Below are 20,553 nucleotides of genomic sequence, written 5' to 3'. Positions count from 1 at the left end.
TCACAGTAGGACAGGGGACCTTCACACATCACAGTAGGACAGGGGACCTTCACACATCACAGAAGAAGGGACCTTCACACATCACAGTAGGACACGGGACCTTCACACATCACAGTAGGATAGGGGACCTTCACATATCACAGTAGGACACGGGACCTTCACACACCACAGCACGATGGTGGACCTTCACACATCACAGTAGGACATGGGACCTTCACACATCACAGTAGGACAGGGGACCTTCACACATCACAGCACGACAGGGGACCTTCACACATCACAGTAGGACAGGGGACCTTCACACATCACAGTAGGACAGGGGACCTTCACACATCACAGCACGACAGGGGACCTTCACACATCACAGTAGGACAGGGGACCTTCACACATCACAGTAGGACAGGGGACCTTCACACATCACAGTAGGACAGGGGACCTTCACACATCACAGTAGGACAGGGGACCTTCACACACCACAGCACGATGGTGGACCTTCACACATCACAGCACGACAGGGGACCTTCACACATCACAGTAGGACAGGGAACCTTCACACATCACAGTACGACAGGGGTCCTTCACACATCACAGTAGGACAGGGGACCTTCACACATCACAGCACGACAGGGGACCTTCACACATCACAGTACAATGTCCCTTGTGAACGATTTAGCACAGGTGATCATATAAGGGAGGTTAGGATTGGTGACACAGACAGTGAAACATACTTCATACTTTTCTTGTCTACTGTTTTCCAGAAGGACCCTCAAAATACCTGTCAAACAAGGCCATGTGACGTCACTGATATATGCGTACCTGTCAAGGCCACAACTCAGCATATTTGCCTGCAATACAGTAAGCAGACAACTCCACACACATGTTATACCAAAAGAACAGTGCTCAAAAGATGTCACATATGTATAATGTGAATGTCGAAATGCTGCTGGTTACTAACTATAAGTCTAGTAGTTATGATCTCATGTGGATATTTATTGTAAACTAAATATTAAGTTTCGAGTAATGTAATGTCTTAGGAATCGATAAGACTAAATCGAGTCTTGCCCACGATAAATTAACTTCTTCTTTACAAACATGTCACATGTAGAATTGTCGACACGACCATATTGTAATCATGTCTACTGACGACAACTGGCCGGGCCATTTAGTGTATTTCCGAAAAGGGAAAAAAAGGGGCAACCCAGAGGGGGGTTTAGTGGTTGCTTATATAGAAAAAAATTGAATTTTGAGATTTGGAATAATGCCAAGGAGAAATGAGGGCCTTACTAAGGCAGCTGATTAAGGTGTGATTGTTTGTTTATGTGGTGTGTTTTGGTAGTTTGTTGGGTATTTAGATGCGTTTTATTAGGTCTGTTTTAATTAAGTATACGCCTAGGGCTTTAAATGTTTCTATTTGGTCGGTGTCCAGATTAGGTTCATATAGTCACGTAATTCAGGACGTTTGTACGCGTCTACTTTGATTTTAGATTCCATCTGTTCCTGTGGTCTCCCCGAAACCAAGGTGGGAAACGCCTCCCTCGTGTCAGCCCCGGACACGCCCACTGACCCCGCCCTTGCCCTGTATGCGTGTGATCACGGGTTTGCACGTGTGGCCGGAAGTAACACTACCACGTGTCAATCAGCAAAATGGTCGCAACTGACTCTTGTTTGTCACGGTACGTGGCTTGACGCCCAAGTCTCTTCAAGTGTCGATTTAACGATCACAAGTTCGATTAACGCAACAATTCCCCGCTCCCAATTAAATCATCAATACAACAAACAAAAATAAATAGTACTGTGTCACGCCCTCGGTTAACACGACAACTTGAAGTCACATCATATGACTATGACGAACATGTCCCCACCGTTCTTGGTTATTTAATGTAACTTATATAATTAACCTTAATGTCTTTTAGAAATAACTTGCACCTCAAGCCTCTGGATAATTCCGAATGCAACCCAAGGAACCATTACATCAAGCAAGTATGGGGCCACCGTCACATATACTTGCCAGGACGGTTACCGCAGCACCACAGGGAATACAACCAGTTACTGCCAGGAGACGGGAGAATGGTCGGAACCCTCTCTTCAGTGTCAAGGTACAAGCAGATATGACAGTCTGTAGTATACTGTAACTGCTTGATAATGAGAGAGATAACCGAAACTCAAACAATCGAAGTGTTTTCGGTATAAAGGAAATTCAAACTACAAGACATTTCTTACTTCCATTCATAAATGCCTTCCAAAGTAAAACATCATTGACTTCGATCAGTACTTGTCATATTTGATCCGCAAGGATACAAAAGGCCAAAGAAAGTAGATGCGTCCCGTGTTAAAGTTACAGTGATGACACCAACTGCTCGCGAAACGGGTGAGCACATCCCACCCTTCAAGTAGCATATCCTGTAATTTATTCATTCTGAATAGAGTTGGGCTTGAACATCACCTGATTGGATGTTCAAGGAGAAACTGATCACGATGTCATATTGGTAGGTGTATCCTTGACTCCCCTGTGTAAACTCTAGCTTTTAGACTAACAATCGACAGGGAATACCTTGGAAGATAGGTAAGTTATTATTCATGTGTTTTATACCTGGTTTCCCGATTGCGTAGGGGAGCCAAGTTGTTAGATCGGCTCCGTGTTCGAACCCCTTTGTGTGTATATTGTGTCAAGATGAATAGAAGTCGGTTTACTCTGAGAAGGAAAATGCTATGAGATTCAACATTCTACATGACCATGTATATTTCAGAGATTATCTGCAATCTCCCTGTGTGGGTTATTCCAAACACAACATCGACCAACTTCTTGTCGTCCAAATATGGAGACACCGTCACGTACAGCTGTGCTGTTGGCTACACATACATGGAAGGAAATGATACAAGTTACTGTCAGGAAAACGCGGAATGGTCGAAACCAACAATCACATGTCAAGGCAAGTGTTAACTCGCGCTTGTGACATAACCAGCAATTAGAATATGCATATCCATGTTAAGTGTACATTCATATCCAGAAGTGACGTATATCTAAGTGTGATTTCAAGGATATAAGAAATGTGATTAAAATAAGTTCACATGTGTTTCTGTGTTAAAATGTACAGGTTGTAGTCTTGTAGTTGTCAGACATGTCCCAGGGACAAGTGTTAGCCTAGTGGTTGAAGTTTTACCCCGAAAAAACAAGTTCGATTCCCAAATTGGATTCATAATTTAAGTCATGTCTTGGTGTCCCCCAGGCGCGATATTGCTGAGATATTGCTGAGATATTGTTAAATGAGTTGTAAGCAAATACGATTCAGCATTTTTTATTAGCAGTGGAATCATTTTCGTATTAATAAGTTTAATCATTTCTATCAGTGATCCAGTGCCTTGAGGACCTTCCCGCCATCCAAAACACTACCATAAGCATGACGTCATCAAACTATGCTGATATCGTCACTTATTCCTGTGTAGATGGGTACACGTACATTGGAGGGAATGGCACAAGTGTGTGTCAAGAATCCGCCACGTGGAGTCAAGCTACTATAGTCTGTGCAGGTAAATGTTCAAGACATGTGTTGACACTAGGTATCGATTTCTTGGCAAATTACGGTTTACTAATTCGTCAAGAGAACTATAGAATCACGGGCATCTTGTTTCTTGGATGACTGCGAGGATTTACATGTTCGCTGCCTCACTGCAAGTTGTAATACTTTTTATTTAGGTTGTCACAGATATCTCATTGCCATGGGTCACCCATGTACTCATGAAGATCTCTTTGACAAGGGTCGCCTGTTACTCGGAGAGCTCTCATTGACAAGGCTCGCCTGTTGTTACTAGCGAGGTCTCATTGACAAGGGTCATCAGTTGTTACTCCGAGAGCACTCATTGACAACGATCGCCTGTTACTCAGAGAGCGCCCATATTGAAAAGGATCACCTGTTACTCAGAAATGTCTCATTGACAAGGATCGCCTGTTACTCAGAGAGCTCTCGTTTACAAGGATCGCCTGTTACTCAGAGAGCGCCCATTGACAAGGATCGCCTGTTACTCAGAGAGCGCCCATTGACAAGGATCGCCTGTTACTCAGAGAGCTCTCGTGTACAAGGATCGCCTGTTACTCAGAGAGCGCTCATTGACAAGGATCGCCTGTTACTCAAGAGAGCGCTCATTGACGAGGATCGCCTGTTACTCAGAGATGTCTCATTGACAAGGATCGCCTGTTACTCAGAGATGTCTCATTGACGAGGATCGCCTGTTACTCAGACATGTCTCTTTAAGTTCATTTACGCTCGAGGAAGGAAATCTTTCTCTTATAATGATTATCATGTTGGTGTTATATAGCCTTAATGTCTTTTAGAAATAACTTGCACCTCAAGCCTCTGGATAATTCCGAATGCAACCCAAGGAACCATTACATCAAGCAAGTATGGGGCCACCGTCACATATACTTGCCAGGACGGTTACCGCAGCACCACGGGGAATACAACCAGTTACTGCCAGGAGACGGGAGAATGGTCTGAACCCTCTCTTCAGTGTGAAGGTACAAGCAGATATGATGTTAGATTTGAAGATTATTCTTAATATGAACTTTTGCTCAGTCACAATAACGGAAGTGCAATATTTAACATAGATGAAAACCAATAAACTGTTACAAGCATTTCAAAGACACGGAAGTGCAATATTTAACATATATGAAAACCAATAAACTGTTACAAGCATTTCAAAGACATTAAAACAACCATTTCTCAAAGAAGTTACAAATTCGCCTTTAAAGTAATAAGATTACCTACCATATGCCATTAAATATTTTATCGGTGTATTACATCGCTACCAATGTGAAAACCTATTTATGTGACGGAGTATAAAGGACAAGCAGCCATTCCAGCGTATGATTTTAATATTTAAAATGAGACCGCCTCCGTGGTCTAGTAGTAGAGCGTCCGCCCGGAGAGCGGAAGGTTCGGGGTTCGATCCCCGGCCGCGTCATTCCAAAAGACGTTAAAAGATGGTACTTGTTGTTACCCTGTCTGGCGCTCGGCATTAAGGGGCTAAAACAAGGACTGGTCGGCTCGGAGTCAGTATACTGTGTCTGAGTGGGGTATTCATGTTAAACTGCGGCATGGTATCTCAGTGGGCTAGCACTATAAATCGGCATCAGTCCGGACTAGTACAAGCAGCCACACAAACACACACACGTACATGTACGTCGCCAAAATTGCAATAATCTTGGACGCGACGTTAAACCCAATTTCACCTCACCTAATATTTAAAATAGTAAACATAACTAAGTGTTGTCTTATGAATAATGGTAGTTATATTTTTGATCTACTGAATCAATTGTTTCACCTTGTATTGTCACGGACAAATGACTTTATGCATTCAAGATGAGAGGATGAATATTATTGGACACATATCGTATTGATATCGTGTTTGTGAACAAAGCACGGGTTGGAATCCATTTGTTTGTATACTTTGTCAAGATGAATAGAAGTCGGTTTACTCTGAGAAGGAAAATGCTATGAGATTCAACATTCTACATGACCATGTATATTTCAGAGATTATCTGTAATCTCCCTGTGTGGGTTATTCCAAACACAACATCGACCAACTTCTTGTCGTCCAAATATGGAGACACCGTCACGTACAGCTGTGCTGTTGGCTACACATACATGGAAGGAAATGATACAAGTTACTGTCAGGAAAACGCGGAATGGTCGAAACCAACAATCACATGTCAAGGCAAGTGTTAACTCGCGCTTGTGACATAACCAGCAATTAGAATATGCATATCAATGTTAAGTGTACATTCATATCCAGAAGTGACGTATATCTAAGTGTGATTTCAAGGATATAAGGATATAAGCTTTACCCCGAAAAAACAAGTTCGATTCCCAAATTGGATTCATAATTTAAGTCATGTCTTGGTGTCCCCCAGGCGCGATATTGCTGAGATATTGCTGAGATATTACTGAGATATTGCTGAGATATTACTGAGAGATTACTGAGATATTGCGGAGATGGTGTTAACTGCGTTATAAACAAATATTCAGCATTGATATTAGTTGCTGTTGAAGTATTTCGTATTAATAAGTTTAATCATTCCTTCAGTGATCCAGTGCCTTGAGGACCTTCCCGCCATCCAAAACACTACCATAAGCATGACGTCATCAAACTATGCTGATATCGTCACTTATTCCTGTGTAGATGGGTACAAGTACATTGGAGGGAATGGCACAAGTGTGTGTCAAGAATCCGCCACGTGGAGTCAAGCTACTATAGTCTGTGCAGGTAAATGTTCAAGACATGTGTTAACACTAGGTGTGTACATACACACAATTACTGTTAATACTGAAGTCACAAACATTCAATTCTCTATAGGAATCTCATAGAAAAAAAAGATTAAAAGGTTTTGTCTTCAGCAACCCATGCTTGTAGTAAAAGGCGACTATGCTTGTCGTAAGAAGCAGCTAATGGGATTGTGTGATCAGGCTCGCTGACTTGGTTGACTTGGTATGTATATCCCAAATTGAGTGGATCGATGCTCATGATGTCAATCACTGGATTGTCTGGTCCGGACTGGATTGTCTACAGACCACCGTCATATAGATGGAATATTGCTGAGTGAGGCATTAAACAACAAACAAACAAATAAAAGAAGTTGACAGACATTTTTGACGTAAATGTATAGAGAGAATAACTGCTTCTGTAAGTATGTCACGCTGGACAGGTAGTCAGTGATTCCAGTTTCGAGTAGGTTTCTCATAGATATTTCTAGAGTTGTCATTCTGAGAGAAAATTAAGAAAAACGTTCGATATGTCAACTCGTCAGGAAAACTTCACTTAAGTCAAAATATTGCTCACATTACAGTTTGTGACTTCATTAACAATGAATGACGTTATAAGATATTGTCCTATGTAGCAGTGTGACATATCGCTTTGAGAATCGCTACACATGCAAATATCGGAACGTTATAATAATTATATTCAATCTGTCTACTAATTTCGTATTTGTGAAAATATATTAGATCATGTTTTCCTAAATATTCAATAACATTCTTGGGACGTAACATTTTTCATTTTCTCTCCACAGAATGGGAAGAGTGGGGCTGGAAGGTCCTCGGCTTCTCGTCTCAGTACGGCCAAACAGGGTAACACATCTACATGTTCAAACAGAGATTCTCAGTTTACCCGAGTCGTAAGTGGCTCCGCAATTTTTCTGCCCAGAGTTGCGGCCCCTGAACTTTGACAAGATCCGCTGATTGTTAGTTCCTACGCAAAGTTTGTCAGCAGCTTACCCGTGCTTATCTGTTTCATCAACCTGGGCTCTGATATGTCTCCCTGTGGGATTCCCTCCCAAATTTAACGGACGAACAGTTCAAAGCCGTTTAAACTGAACTCACTCATTGCGGCGTCAAACCTATCTCCCTCTCATAAAGTGTATGTATGGGTAAAATAAGTCCTAAGTCTTACTGAAGTGTTGAAACGGCGAGGTAATCTAATTATTGGCTCATCTGACTGAAAGTTAGGTAGCTTATAACATGACCTGCTTGTCCAAGGTCGTGACCGGCGTCGTCGGCGTCTTCGCCTGTAAACGTCTTGTCCTCAATTACCACTGGACCTATGAAGCTGAAACTTCCCATACTTAACCACCAATGAGGGCACCTGTATATCTTCAAGAGGTGTCATTTAATGAGTCATTTAATGTGCTGCAATTCGGTGTTCAGATGTTGCTACCCTTTTGCGTGTCACACTCAAAATGCAGCGACTGCACCGGGATGCAACATGCATGTTTTGTTTTTTGCAACAGATTAAAAGTTAAATATATTGGACTATGCTCAAAACATATCTCAAAATGCATGTTTGGCTTTGTAAACGGCTTCTCCTTTCAAATTGCCAATGTATGCCATGTACGTTTTCTGTTAGGCTTATATTTTGTTGAAATTATTAGGGCTTAGTGTTAACTTTGAGTCCTCAATGTTTATGCTGAAAATATTTGAATATAAATGCTCACAGCAACTTTTGTTGCATGGCTGGACGTGGTTAAATGCTGGCTACATATCCAGATGAACTACAGCGCAGGCACATTTTTAAGTGATTCCTCTAATGCAATGGGACGACGACTCTAAACGACATACAGAAATAATTCTACCAAAAGGCAAGATTTCCTGACCAAATGGGTACCAACTTCTAAGTCTTCTTTGTATTTTGTAAATAAAAACCTTACGTAATATTGTTACTAATGGTATGTGTCTTTCCAACAGTTATCGTGCAGTGGAGATTCTAGGCGAGTTTGATCTGTATCCAAACTACGGAGATAAGGCAGGGGCTTGGGCTCCATTAAAGGGTAACTGTCCAAACGACAAGGAATGGATTGAGGTAATATATAAAAGCCAAATGTTACTTTTGCGGTCATTTAACTATTGCAATAGTGTTGTATTGACAGAGTGAAAACGAATCCTTATAACTACTAGTGTATATTGCCATATGCCATGCAAATCATTGATAGTTAAATATACTCATTTGCAAAATTCGAAAACAATAAATTACTTAAGTTCACGATTCAACCCTGATCGCCGCATGAGCAGTCGTTTGTGACGGCAACAGCGTTAAGTATTGATGCTGTAATATACTGAGGTAATTGAAACCTCAAAGAACTGTTGTTAATATTAATTACGTCTTTTAAACCATCACTCATTTCATTCAAGTAATCTGTGGCTTTGTAATTCGTGTAAACACAAATATGTTCAATGAAGTCTGGGGTAAATTCATTTGCACCCTCATCACCCCTACCATGTTTAAATGTTGTAATTGTGTACTGAAAAAAAACACACTTTTAATTTTAAACATAGGATGTCTAAGATACCAGTCAACAGTTGTTTATTATGCGAAGAAGTTTTATATTTCTATAATATTTAAAAGTTTTAAATCAAATTATAGTTTTAAAAATATAACCATGCAGAAGTATTCCGTGAGTGTTGACTGACCGCCAGTACAGTTCATGTTTTGGATATGATACCGCTAACTTAAGAACCCATGATAAAATCAGCTGAGGTATCGTTTCTTTTTCCCCTCAGTTTATGTCTTGAAACTTAGGGAGGCCGCCTGACGATATTCCTGGCGATGAATCCACCTGTCGTAGAACTGGCATGCTCAGCAAATAATATGTTTTCTTGCAGTATTTCTTGAACAATATGTTTTTTCAAAAGTCTCCGCAAGCCCATACGAATCCCACTTGTTGTGTTAAAGTGGGTGTAGGTCAAAACATGTACAGTCGTATAATACTCCCTCCTCGAACTCCGGTTGTGTCGACGTTCTCGTTGAATCGTTCAACGAGAGTAAACTCATATAAAACCACATGAACCCATCTTCTGAAGACCCGTTCAAGTGAGGTGCGTGTGTGTGTGTGTGTGTGTGTGTGTGTGTGTGTGTGGCTGCTCGTACTAGTCCGGACTGATGCCGATTGTATAGTACTAGCGCACTGAGATACCATGCCGCGGTTTGAATAGCCCAATCAGACACATAATACATTGTTTTAGTCCCTTAATGCCGAACACCAGGCAGGGTAAGAACAAGTACCATCTTGCAACGTCTATCTATATCTCGCCGCCGGTGATCGAGCCCCCGACTTTCCGTTCTCCGGGCAGACGCTCTACCACTAGACCACGGAGGCGGTCCCAGGTGTAAGCCTCATTACCACTGCTATGTTCCAGGTACAATTTGCGGAGTCCCTCTACATACGACGTATTGACATTTACGAAACCAATGTAGCCGGGGTTGTAAAGACTGTGTTCGTTGGGAAGGACGACGGTACATGGAGCACAATTTGGACAACTGTGTCAGTCACAAAGATAACGAAAAGCAGAATCTTCTCTCCACAGTTCACGGTAACCCTGCAAAATGCATAATGATCTCACAGCGCCTTCACTAAACATTTGGTAATGCATTTTTTAAAGAGTCACAGAATCCACGAGGAAGAGAATGATTCTGACAAACTAAAGGTCACCATCGATCCGTCAATAACGTTATCTATAGTGAATGAGTTGTTTAACGCCGCTTTTAACAGCATTCCAGTTATATCACGGCGTGTCAGCTTAATGAGGGAGGAAAGCCCGAAGTGAATGCAGGTCTTAGACTCTTAGACGTTTATCACTTCAGGTATGGTGCTGACAAGCCAAGGAACATAATCGGGACGAACCGGGATTCGAACCCACAATCATAGGTTTCTAGCGTGCCCAAGGGACGCTCATCTTTACGTGCCTCGTCATTACTATTATTATTATCATTATTATTATTATTATTATTATTATTATTATTTATTTATTTATCATTATTTCTTATTTTTTATAAGATAATGACGACGACGACGATGATGATGATGATGATGATGATGATGATGATGATGATGATGATGATGGTAATTTATCCACTGAATGAACTCTCAGTTGACTTTGTCTTGCAGACGCCGGCATACCTGTCCGACCGTGTCAGGTTTGAAACAGACTGTACTACCGCTAAAGACTGGGTGGAATTCGATGCCATCAAGATATTTGGGCTCAAATCCCCGCCATCGACCTGAGTGAAATCCGACTTCTCGTGGGCTCAGCGCTTACAATTCCACTCACATTGACAAATGGATTTACTGACACGCATTGTGCTTTTATCCTGTATTGAACTGTTCAGTGCTGTGTACATGGTGGGAAACAAGTGCAACTCAGGCCCATCTTAACCGTTGTATGACAGAGTGCATACACTTAAAGAAATTGTCTTTAAAACGATTTATTATTTTTTCCAGTTGTAAGATAACATTACTTTACCTGTTAAATCGTCACTGCAGGTTTTATTGTTATAATGCGCAAGCAAAATTGACATTGGTTGCCACGGGAAATGTATACTAGCCACATTAAGAAACTGTGCACGGAGAACATATAAGGGCACACCGTACATATATGAAATATAGGTTTGAACACAGCAATTATTGACATTCAAACGCTCATGCACGTGCCATGCGATATGACGTAATTGATGGGGGCCTATGGACGTGCAATGTGTTACTGCACGTGCATCCTGTGCAGCTGTACACAGCATGTGCAACTCAATACTTCTCAGTCTCAGGCGCAGACACAAGCATATCACAAGCAAATCATGCCAGGATTGACAGCTGCGCAGCGTCATGAAGCCATTGGAATGATCCGAGTGGGAATGAGGCAACAACAGGTGGCAACAAATTTCCAATGCCATCGTAACACGATACCGGCATTGGTGAGGCGTTATCAGAACACAAATGAGTGAGTGAGTGAGTGAGTTGGGTTTAACGCCACTTTTAACAGTATTCCAGTTATATCGCGGCAGAACACAAATGACGTTGCCGACAACCCACGTTCAGGACGTCCCCGAGGAACGACGCCAAGACAGGACAGATGGATTCGAGTTGCACATCTCCGACACAGGTTCCAAACGGCAGTAACGACATCCCAGACAATTCCTGGACTGCGCCGTATCCATCCCAACACTGTTAGGGATCGTTTACGTCAGTACGGGATTCGACCACGACGCCCTGCCATACGTCCCATCCTGACACACCGTCATCGAGTCAACCGTCTAAGATGGTGTCGAAATCATGTTCGCCAACCTCGAATATGGTGGAGAAATGTTGTTTTTACAGATGAATCGAGGTTCAACATTTCCCACAGTGACGGGCGCCAACGTGTCTACCGGCGTTTGGGAGAACGTTATGCACGCAACTGTATTGTGGAGAGGAATCGTTTTGGAGGTGGCTCTGTGATGATTTGGGGTGTGGATAACAGCACGGCACCGAACAAATTTGGTGGTTGTTCAGGGCAATCTCACCGGTGTTGGCTACAGAGATCAGATTCTGAGGCCAGTGGTCATTCCTTTCCTGCAACGTCATGGCCCGGGATTGACATTTCAACAGGACAACGCTCGTCCTCACACGGCTAGGGTCGCAATGGATTTCCTTCACCATAACAGTGTCATGTTACTGCCATGGCCTGCAATTTCTCAGGATCTCTCCCCAATAGAGCATGTGTGGGATGAAATGAAGCGCCGTCTGCGTCGTCTTCCACATCCTCCAGATAACGTCCGTGACTTGGCACAGGATTTGAGGAGGATATGGCAGGCCATTCCCCAGGCCTTCCAGGCCCATTTGGTGGACTCCATGCGTCGTCGATGCACTGCTGTGATTCACGCACAGGGTGGTCATACCCGTTATTGACTTTGTGACTTTGTCGTATGACCCCCTCCATTTTGATCTTCTGACGTTAAAGTAACAGATGTTGTTCAGGTCCCGTTGACATTTTCTTATGGTCCGATCATTCAGCTGCTACAGCGTCTGCATCATTTTGTTCTTGCTGTGTCGTATTTCAATCCAGAATATATTTTCTCAGTGCACAGTTTCTTTATGTGGCTAGTATATATTAGTTGATTGAATGTTTCAACATAGTGTGCACCCTAATGATGTTTTCTTCTAACGGATTATGTTAGGATTCCATCCCCACCCTGGTTCGTCACGGATAATCTTGACGATGACCTTTCTTGGATGTCTTGCAAAAAAACTTATTTTTACCAACCTGCTGGGCACATGCGTGGAAAGGACTAAAGTATCGACACGCAATTGATGCCTTATGACGTCCCCATGATCAGTACAAGCCAGGACGCCACACCGTAACCACGGTGTGTGGTGGGGAGAGGGGGGGGGGGTGGTCTGTTTGTACTAGTCCGGACTAGCCCACTGAGATACCATGCCGCAGTTTAACATGAATACTAAAAGAACGAGACGAAGCACAGTATGCTGACTCCGAGCCGACCAGTCCTTGTTTTCAGCCCATATTGCCTTGCCGAGCCCCGGCCTTCCGCTCTCCTGGCGGACACTAGACCACTAGACCACGGAGGCGGTCGTAGATGCATTATTAATTAGCGGTATGTCATAAGGAGACAACATGAAAGTACCTGCCGATCTGTTTAAAGAAAGTGAGTCGTATTCCACATAGGTTGTTACCTATTCAATCGTTTTTATTGGAGTTTTCGATTGTTCAAGAAGATGAAATATTGTTTATGATTTTTATGATTTCAACGATTTGTTAAAAAGCAAGACTGGCGTATGGAAGGATAAAGACGCTGTTTGATTTGGTAAGCAATATTGGTGTTATGTTCATGTATGATAGTAGATCTTACTGACACACTGTACATAGAGTACCATGCATGTAGGATAGTTGATCTAAGAACCATGGAATGATGTGGTCTAACTGACACACTGTACATAGAGTACCTTGCATGTAGGATAGTTGATCTAAGAACCATGGAATGATGTGGTCTAACTGACACACTGTACATAGAGTACCATGCATGTAGGATAGTAGATCTAAGAACCATGGAATGATGTGGTCTAACTGACAAACTGTACATAGAGTACCATGCATGTAGGATAGTAGATCTAAGAACCATGGAATGATGTGGTCTAACTGACACACTGTACATAGAGTACCATGCATGTAGGATAGTAATAACGCTGTACATAGAGTACAGATAGTAGATCTAAGAACCGTGCACTGATGTGGGCTGGCACACTGGACATAGAGTACAGATAGTAGATTTAAGAACCGTGCAATGATGTGGGCTGGCACACTGGACATAGAGTACAGATAGTAGATCTAAGAACCGTGCACTGATGTGGGCTGGCACACTGTACATAGAGTACAGATAGTAGATCTAAGAACCGTGCACTGATGTGGTCTGGCACACTGGACATAGAGTACAGATAGTAGATCTAAGAACTGTGCAATGATGTGGGCTGGCACACTGTACATAGAGTACAGATAGTAGATTTAAGAACCGTGCACTGATGTGGGCTGGCACACTGGACATAGAGTACAGATAGTAGATCTAAGAACCGTGCACTGATGTGGTCTGGCACACTGGACATAGAGTACAGATAGTAGATCTAAGAACCGTGCACTGATGTGGGCTGGCACACTGTACATAGAGTACAGATAGTAGATTTAAGAACCGTGCAATGATGTGGTCTGGCACACTGGACATAGAGTACAGATAGTAGATCTAAGAACTGTGCAATGATGTGGGCTGGCACACTGGACATAGAGTACAGATAGTAGATCTAAGAACCGTGCACTGATGAGTCTTATGCACGTACGTCATAAGCGGTATAATTTACACGAACTATATATGCCCGGCGCTTCGTTGACTTTCATTAATGACAAACGATGGATCGATATCTCATATAAAGTATCCTTTTCATATCCTCCGTCCAAGGGTACCAAGGAACTTGATTCTCGTCAATTCCTTATATGTCAACCAACCACCCAACCAACCATACACTTCACATATCACTATAAATGGTATTGCTATTGCCCCGTTTTTCCTTTTTTATGTTAGCGACTCTGTTGTCTAGAATTTTACCGTAAACCAATTAAAATTATTGCTGTATTTGTGATTTCCGTATTAAATCAAATCAAATTGAATCTTACAGAAACTAACAGATACATAAATATGCCGACCACCAAGTGCAGCTATGTGCAAGTGTTCCTCATATTGCAACTACTCTCCACAGCTTATAAGCAGGGACATAGGTCTATAATAAATAAATAGACTGTTTATTATTAGAAATAATAAACAGTCTATTCATTTATTATAGACGGTAGAAAAACAATGGCTGGCTGGTCGTGCGACACAGTCATGTACACAACAAGCCGCGATCTTAACGATTTTGTGTCTCTGAATAATATGTTTGCTTTGATGGCGCTTAACAGGCTCACGAGTAAAATACTAGAAGTTCCTTCTGACGTTGTATATATATAGTCACATAATGAGTGTATACACCATGAATAAAAATATTGTCGAATTCATCAATATTCCCACAGCAACATCGACCAAAAACCTTTTCGGTCTCGCGTAGTACTATCTTATTAGAAGTTAACAAGATGATGTCTTAACGAGAGGTTAGGGCCGGATACACTTTTGTTTATTCGTGAGTATACCATCAAAGTGGCTTCAGACAGATTGCCAGAGAGACTGTAACCAATACAACGTCAGTTTTGTCAAGTCTTTGAATGACATTTCGAAGCTTTACACATAAAGAGAAAATATATAAATAAATGTTCCTCTTATCAATAGTGAGTAATGTGGCCTCTACCAGGGAGCACTTTCTATACTCGATGACTGTAAATATTAAATATCAAATATTCAGTTTTAGACGTTTCAGTGAAGTGATAAGAGATAACAGATGTAAAGACCAAACGTTGGGATGAAATGATATGAGCGAGAAGCCAATGAGACCCGTTTATCTGCCCCGGGAGAATCAGTAATGGGTGCTCCTATTCTTTAACGATTGTCTTGCATCGTATATTCACGATAACATTCTAGCAGTTTTTCTATATAGTTACACATTTTTATTTTGTGAGCCAATGAATAATGCAGTTGTTAACCAAACAGAAACTTCCCTTAACCACAGCAGTTGTCCCGAGGTCATCTTATCAATTTGTGGGGTCATGAAAAAGAGACCCCTTCATATCGCTGAGCTTGTATACATTTTCAGCACTTAGAATTGTCGTAAATGTGCAAATGTCGAAAAAAGATTGAAGTCGTTCTACAGTTATGGGTAATATTAAGTGTCTTATACACAGGAAACAACTACTGAGTGAGTGAGTGAGTTGGGTTTAACTGAGTGAGTTGGGCTAGGAGAAAGTAGGTTTGAAACATATGATTGTTGATAATTATGTGTTTCACATCTATTCTTCCAGTTTATATGTAAGATATGAGATTTAAATCCCTCGGATGAGATTATGCCAGAAAGATAAACATGTTTACATAGTGTGATATTCACCATAAACCATTAAGTTGGGTGCAGAGTTTCCAAGAGCTGCTGGAATTATATGAAATTTTAAATGCATTCTTTCTGTGATGCGTTTGTTTGTTGTTGTTTAACGCCGCGCTCAGCAATATTCCAATATTAGCATCGATCCACGCAACTGGGATAAGATGACATGCATCAACCAAGTCAGCGAGATAGTATTTTTTTGTAAATATCGGTTTATATACTACTCAAAATTTGATAAGGATCGTAGATATTTTTCTTAATAAAAAAACAAATTAACTGCATAACTGGCAATATTGCGTTCAAGTGAAATCAAAAACGTCTCCAACACACGTGCACGTGCATTTCATGCCATGCGAAATGCGTTTCACATCACAGTTCATGCTTTTGCTACCATTGCACGATTTCCAATCAGGCAACGGTGTCTGATTCATTCTGAAACTTTAAACTCAATTGAGTGTTTACACTACGTTTATCTACGCAATGCCCCCTCAACGTGTAAGGCGTCGCCTGACGACAGAACAACTGGGCAGATGTATTGGAATGCTTGATGCTGGCTATTCACAACGTGACGTTGCCAATGCACTAAACGTCAGCCAGAGCGTTGTAAGCAGGGCCTGGTCCCGACAGCAAAATTTTGGTACAGCAGCACACCGACATGGGGGTGGTCGTCAGAGGTCGACAACCCAACGCCAAGATCATTTTGTGGCTCTTCAGGCACGACGTCATCCCTTCTGGACAGCAACCAGCCTACGTAACGACCTCCTGAACGCCCCGGGGGTGAATGTGTCCACTCAGACGATACGGAATCGTCTTCACAATGCAGGTCTCTACTCGAGAAGGGCATGTGTCCGAATCCCCCTGACTGTTCGACACCGGCGGGAGCGATTGGAATGGGCTGAAGATCATGTCACTTGGACACGGAACGATTGGGTTCCAGTTCTGTTCACCGATGAGTCCAGGTATTGTCTGGACTTTACAGACAGGAGGCAGCGGGTGTGGCGACGACAACGTGAACGTTTCCATGATGCCAACATCAGTGAACATGACCGTTATGGTGGTGGTTCCATCATGGTCTGGGGTGGAATCAACAGAGATGGAAGGACAGATCTTCATGTTCTGGAGAGAGGAACAATGACGGGGGTGAGGTACCGGGATGAGATCCTCGATGTGTACGTCAGACCCTACGCTGGTGCTGTTGGCCCTGAGTTCATCCTGATGGATGATAACGCCCGTCCTCATCGCGCCAGGGTGGTTGAGCAGTACCTTGAGCAGGAGACAATTGTCCGCATGGATTGGCCAGCGAGCTCGCCGGACTTGAACCCGATTGAGCATGTCTGGAACATGCTGCAGGTTGCCCTTTCACGCCGTAGAGCACAACCCACGACTTTGGCAGAGGTTGGACATGCCCTCGTGGAAGAGTGGAACAACCTTCCCATTGGGAACATCCGGGTGCTTATTGACAGCATATCTCGACGTTGTCAGGCCGTCATTGATGCAAGGGGAGGTCATACTCGATATTGACACTTCATCGACTAAGTGTAATGATGGACTATCCCTCATAACTGTGTAATTCTTTCTCTTGTTTGCTGTTAACATTTTTTAATGAAATGCCTTTTGGTGTTTGCAGATTCCGTTCATGAATTTTCATTCATAACATGATTAAACACGTTTCTGAGTCAGAGTCATGTCTTTTGTTATGTTTGTGGTAACTTACACACATATCACCTAGTGATCCTTATCAAATTTTGAGTAGTATATTTCTTTATTCATGATTGCTGAAACATTCTCATGCGATTGATGAACGGGGTGCTTGTGTTCAGGCTGAATACCGTTTTACGCAGCTTTTAGCAATATTAATGCAATATCACACGGTGCGGAGGCACCAGCAGTGGACTTCATACATTGTTTCCATGTGTGAAATGGAACCAGATGACTTTGTTTGTTTGTTTGTTGTTTAACGCCTCACTCAGTAATATCCCAGATATATGACGGCGGTCTGTAAAAAAAATCGAGTCTGGACCAGACAATCAAGTGATTGACATCATGAGCATCGATCCACACAAATGCGAGCCTGACTAACCGTTCCCATTAGTCGCCTCTCACGACAAGCATAGACCTATTCTAACCCGGATCTTATATATATATAAAGACATATACACCAAATACGTCTGAGCTATACAATACAATAGGTACACTCAAAGTATGGAAAGTCAGTAGGTCACATTCAAGCGGTAGGTTCAGGTGTCGAGAACAATAGTCGGCTTTCATGTAATTGTAGAATTTAGTCAATATCATTCATACCATTGGATTTTATAATTCACAATCCAAACAACGGTAGACTTCTATTTATTTAAAGTTTTCATGAATTATACACACAATATCTATTGACTTTTTATTGACTATTTGCTCTGAAGTTTCTTCGTTTCTCCTCTTTAGTGAATCTGATCATTGTGAGTAATTTTGGATCAAGTCTGAGGTCAATCAATAAACTGTCACTTCAGTGGAGAGCAAATTTCAAATTAAACTTGTGACTGGTTTAGAAAGTAATAAATAAGTATTTATTATAGGCGGTAGTAAAACCATGGCTGGCGACACAATCGTGCAAACAACAAGCCGCGACCTTAACGATGTGGCGTCCCTAAATAATATGTTTGCTTTGATGGCGCTTAACACGCTGGCGAGTAAAAAACAACAAATAAACAACAAAACGTTCCAAGGAACATAGTTCAGAAGCTGTTGCCTGACACAACGCCTGACATGTGATACTAGCATGAAAAAAGTGTATGTCATGCTTGATATTTTATAAATTAGGTTTTCAACATGTTTGAATTTGAAAGAATTGTGTCCCGTGTTTATAGTATTAAGCAATATCAACACTCTCGCTTGACTGGGAACAACGTTCTGTCCCAGGAAACAGAGTAGGACTTTACAAAAGAACATTTCTTTCCAACACTTTTAGAAATCGGAACATGTTTGAGAATGGGCCTTGTGGGTAGCCTCCCAAAACCCCTACATCCCATTTCCCCTACAGCTTAAGACAACAAAGTTCACGGTCCATGGCACTGCTAATCCCTAGTCTGTTACCTATTTCATACAATGGAACAACCCAAGAAACACGAATAGAGTCTATATTGAGATAAATATTTAATTACGATTACGATATTATTCAAAATTCATAATACATTATAATAAAATGTTCATTTTTCAAAATTCATAATACATTATAATAAAATGTTCATTTTTCAAAATTCATAATACATTATGATAAAATGTTCATTTTTCAAAATACATAATACATTATAACAAAATGTTCATTTTTCAAAATTCATAATACATTATAATAAATTTCATCTCAAATGTTCAATTCACTCTTTATCACAGCCTGAGGAGATGGCCAACTGCATCTAGAAACTGCATTGGGGATTTCACCTTTCTATTCAACTCGTCCTTCAGGCGGCAGAGACGGTTCTCCACCTCTCTGTACACTCTCTTCCTGCCTCTTGGAGCTGCTCCAAAGTCGAGTTGTTAGCTCGTTCTGCCTGTTCCACCTTCCTGAATACCTCCACAAATCGGTAGATGTTGGGATGTCGGTGAGGGAGACCTCGGTTGAGTCGGTTATGAAAGCCTTCCAGGTTGTTGTTCGTCCTGGGACGTGTTGTACCGTGATGGTTCCACAGTGGCAGGGGCAATCGTGCTCCGTGGTCGACCCAGGTAGTGACGATGTAGTCGTTGAAGGCGACAGCTCTTGGTACATCTGGTGTGTTGTCCATTGCGTGAAACCACATGTCCTGGATCTTGTTCTGGGGGAGTAGGGGTAGGCCAGCTGCTCTTCTTATCCACTTGCAGACTTCAGGATCTTCTCGATAGGGTCGTCCATCTGCTGTCTGCGTCCAGGAATCCTGAAGATCCACCTCCGATCTCGTCTGTGGCAAAACAGGAATCGTCTTCTGTCTGTGCCGGTACAACGCGCTGCTCATGGGGTGGAGAAGGGTGGCATCATTCCTGTCTCGTCGTTGTTCAAGTTGGAGAGTTCGTCTTTATAGAGGGTGTGATTCGGGGTTGACTCTTCTCTCGCTCTCTTTCTCAGGGTGCTCATAAACCGGACCTTCTGGCTATCCTCAGGGGCATGGTTATGCTCTGTAGCATTCCTCATCACAGTTCCTACTGTCGCGAATCTTCCTCTACATGTGGACTTGACACACTTCCAGTGTACGCAAGTCAGTCTATCGACGTTCTTAGTGTGAAGATAACCATCAAATAGGACTTGGGGCTTTCCTCTCCGTGACATAACAAACTCAACATTGCGAAGACCAGCCATGTTGATGTCATGTTAGTGACTGACTGACTGACTGATATAGAAGATTTAACGTGCGCTTTCCGACTACAGCGTATTTCGCACACGGGATCATGTTAGTCAGTTTCAAGTATCTATATACTAAACCTAGCCATCTCAACTGTAAATCGTCTCATCTCAGTTTCTCAGTGTAATAATTGTTTCTTCCTATTGTTATTTTTGTAATTTCTAAAACTTGTCTTCTCATCATACAGGCATCTTTCATTACACTTACATTAATTCTTCTTTTTTTTAAACTTTCCTTTAAGTCCCCTTATCCCCTAAAGCTCTACCCCTTTCATTTCTACTACCTCTACCCCAGACCTTAATCTCTCCTTTAGGTGAGTTCGTATTGCCAGACAGGTAAATGCCGCGTGTTGTTTTAACTAATTGTAGG

General features: G+C 42.0%; 2 protein-coding genes across 2 annotated transcripts in view; one reads left to right on the top strand and one right to left on the bottom strand.

Moving 5' to 3' along the window:
- The window catches only part of LOC139462110 (complement component receptor 1-like protein), a 39,675-nt gene extending 29,070 nt beyond the window's left edge, over window positions 1–10,605 (top strand). The window contains exons 2-13 of the mRNA XM_071243616.1: window positions 759–855; window positions 1,485–1,673; window positions 1,914–2,096; window positions 2,748–2,930; window positions 3,349–3,528; window positions 4,331–4,513; window positions 5,530–5,712; window positions 6,082–6,261; window positions 7,064–7,121; window positions 8,235–8,349; window positions 9,684–9,857; window positions 10,433–10,605. Coding sequence (XP_071099717.1) covers window positions 759–855; window positions 1,485–1,673; window positions 1,914–2,096; window positions 2,748–2,930; window positions 3,349–3,528; window positions 4,331–4,513; window positions 5,530–5,712; window positions 6,082–6,261; window positions 7,064–7,121; window positions 8,235–8,349; window positions 9,684–9,857; window positions 10,433–10,549 — 1,842 coding nt within the window. The 3' untranslated portion in view covers window positions 10,550–10,605. The remainder of the gene's footprint in view (window positions 1–758; window positions 856–1,484; window positions 1,674–1,913; window positions 2,097–2,747; window positions 2,931–3,348; window positions 3,529–4,330; window positions 4,514–5,529; window positions 5,713–6,081; window positions 6,262–7,063; window positions 7,122–8,234; window positions 8,350–9,683; window positions 9,858–10,432) is intronic.
- Window positions 10,606–19,179: 8,574 nt separating this feature from the next.
- On the bottom strand, window positions 19,180–20,532 carry LOC139462577 (uncharacterized). The gene has a single exon (XM_071244413.1). The coding sequence runs from the start codon at window positions 19,798–19,800 to the stop codon at window positions 19,273–19,275; it is 528 nt and encodes a 175-aa protein (XP_071100514.1). The 5' UTR covers window positions 19,801–20,532; the 3' UTR covers window positions 19,180–19,272.
- Between the last annotated feature and the right edge of the window lie 21 nt (window positions 20,533–20,553).

The sequence above is a fragment of the Haliotis cracherodii genome, unplaced genomic scaffold (assembly GCF_022045235.1).
Source record: "Haliotis cracherodii isolate W230 unplaced genomic scaffold, xgHalCrac1.p SCAF_15, whole genome shotgun sequence".
NCBI lineage: Eukaryota > Metazoa > Mollusca > Gastropoda > Lepetellida > Haliotidae > Haliotis > Haliotis cracherodii.
Note: the sequence above shows the minus strand (reverse complement) of the source record. Positions and strands in the feature narration are given on the sequence as shown.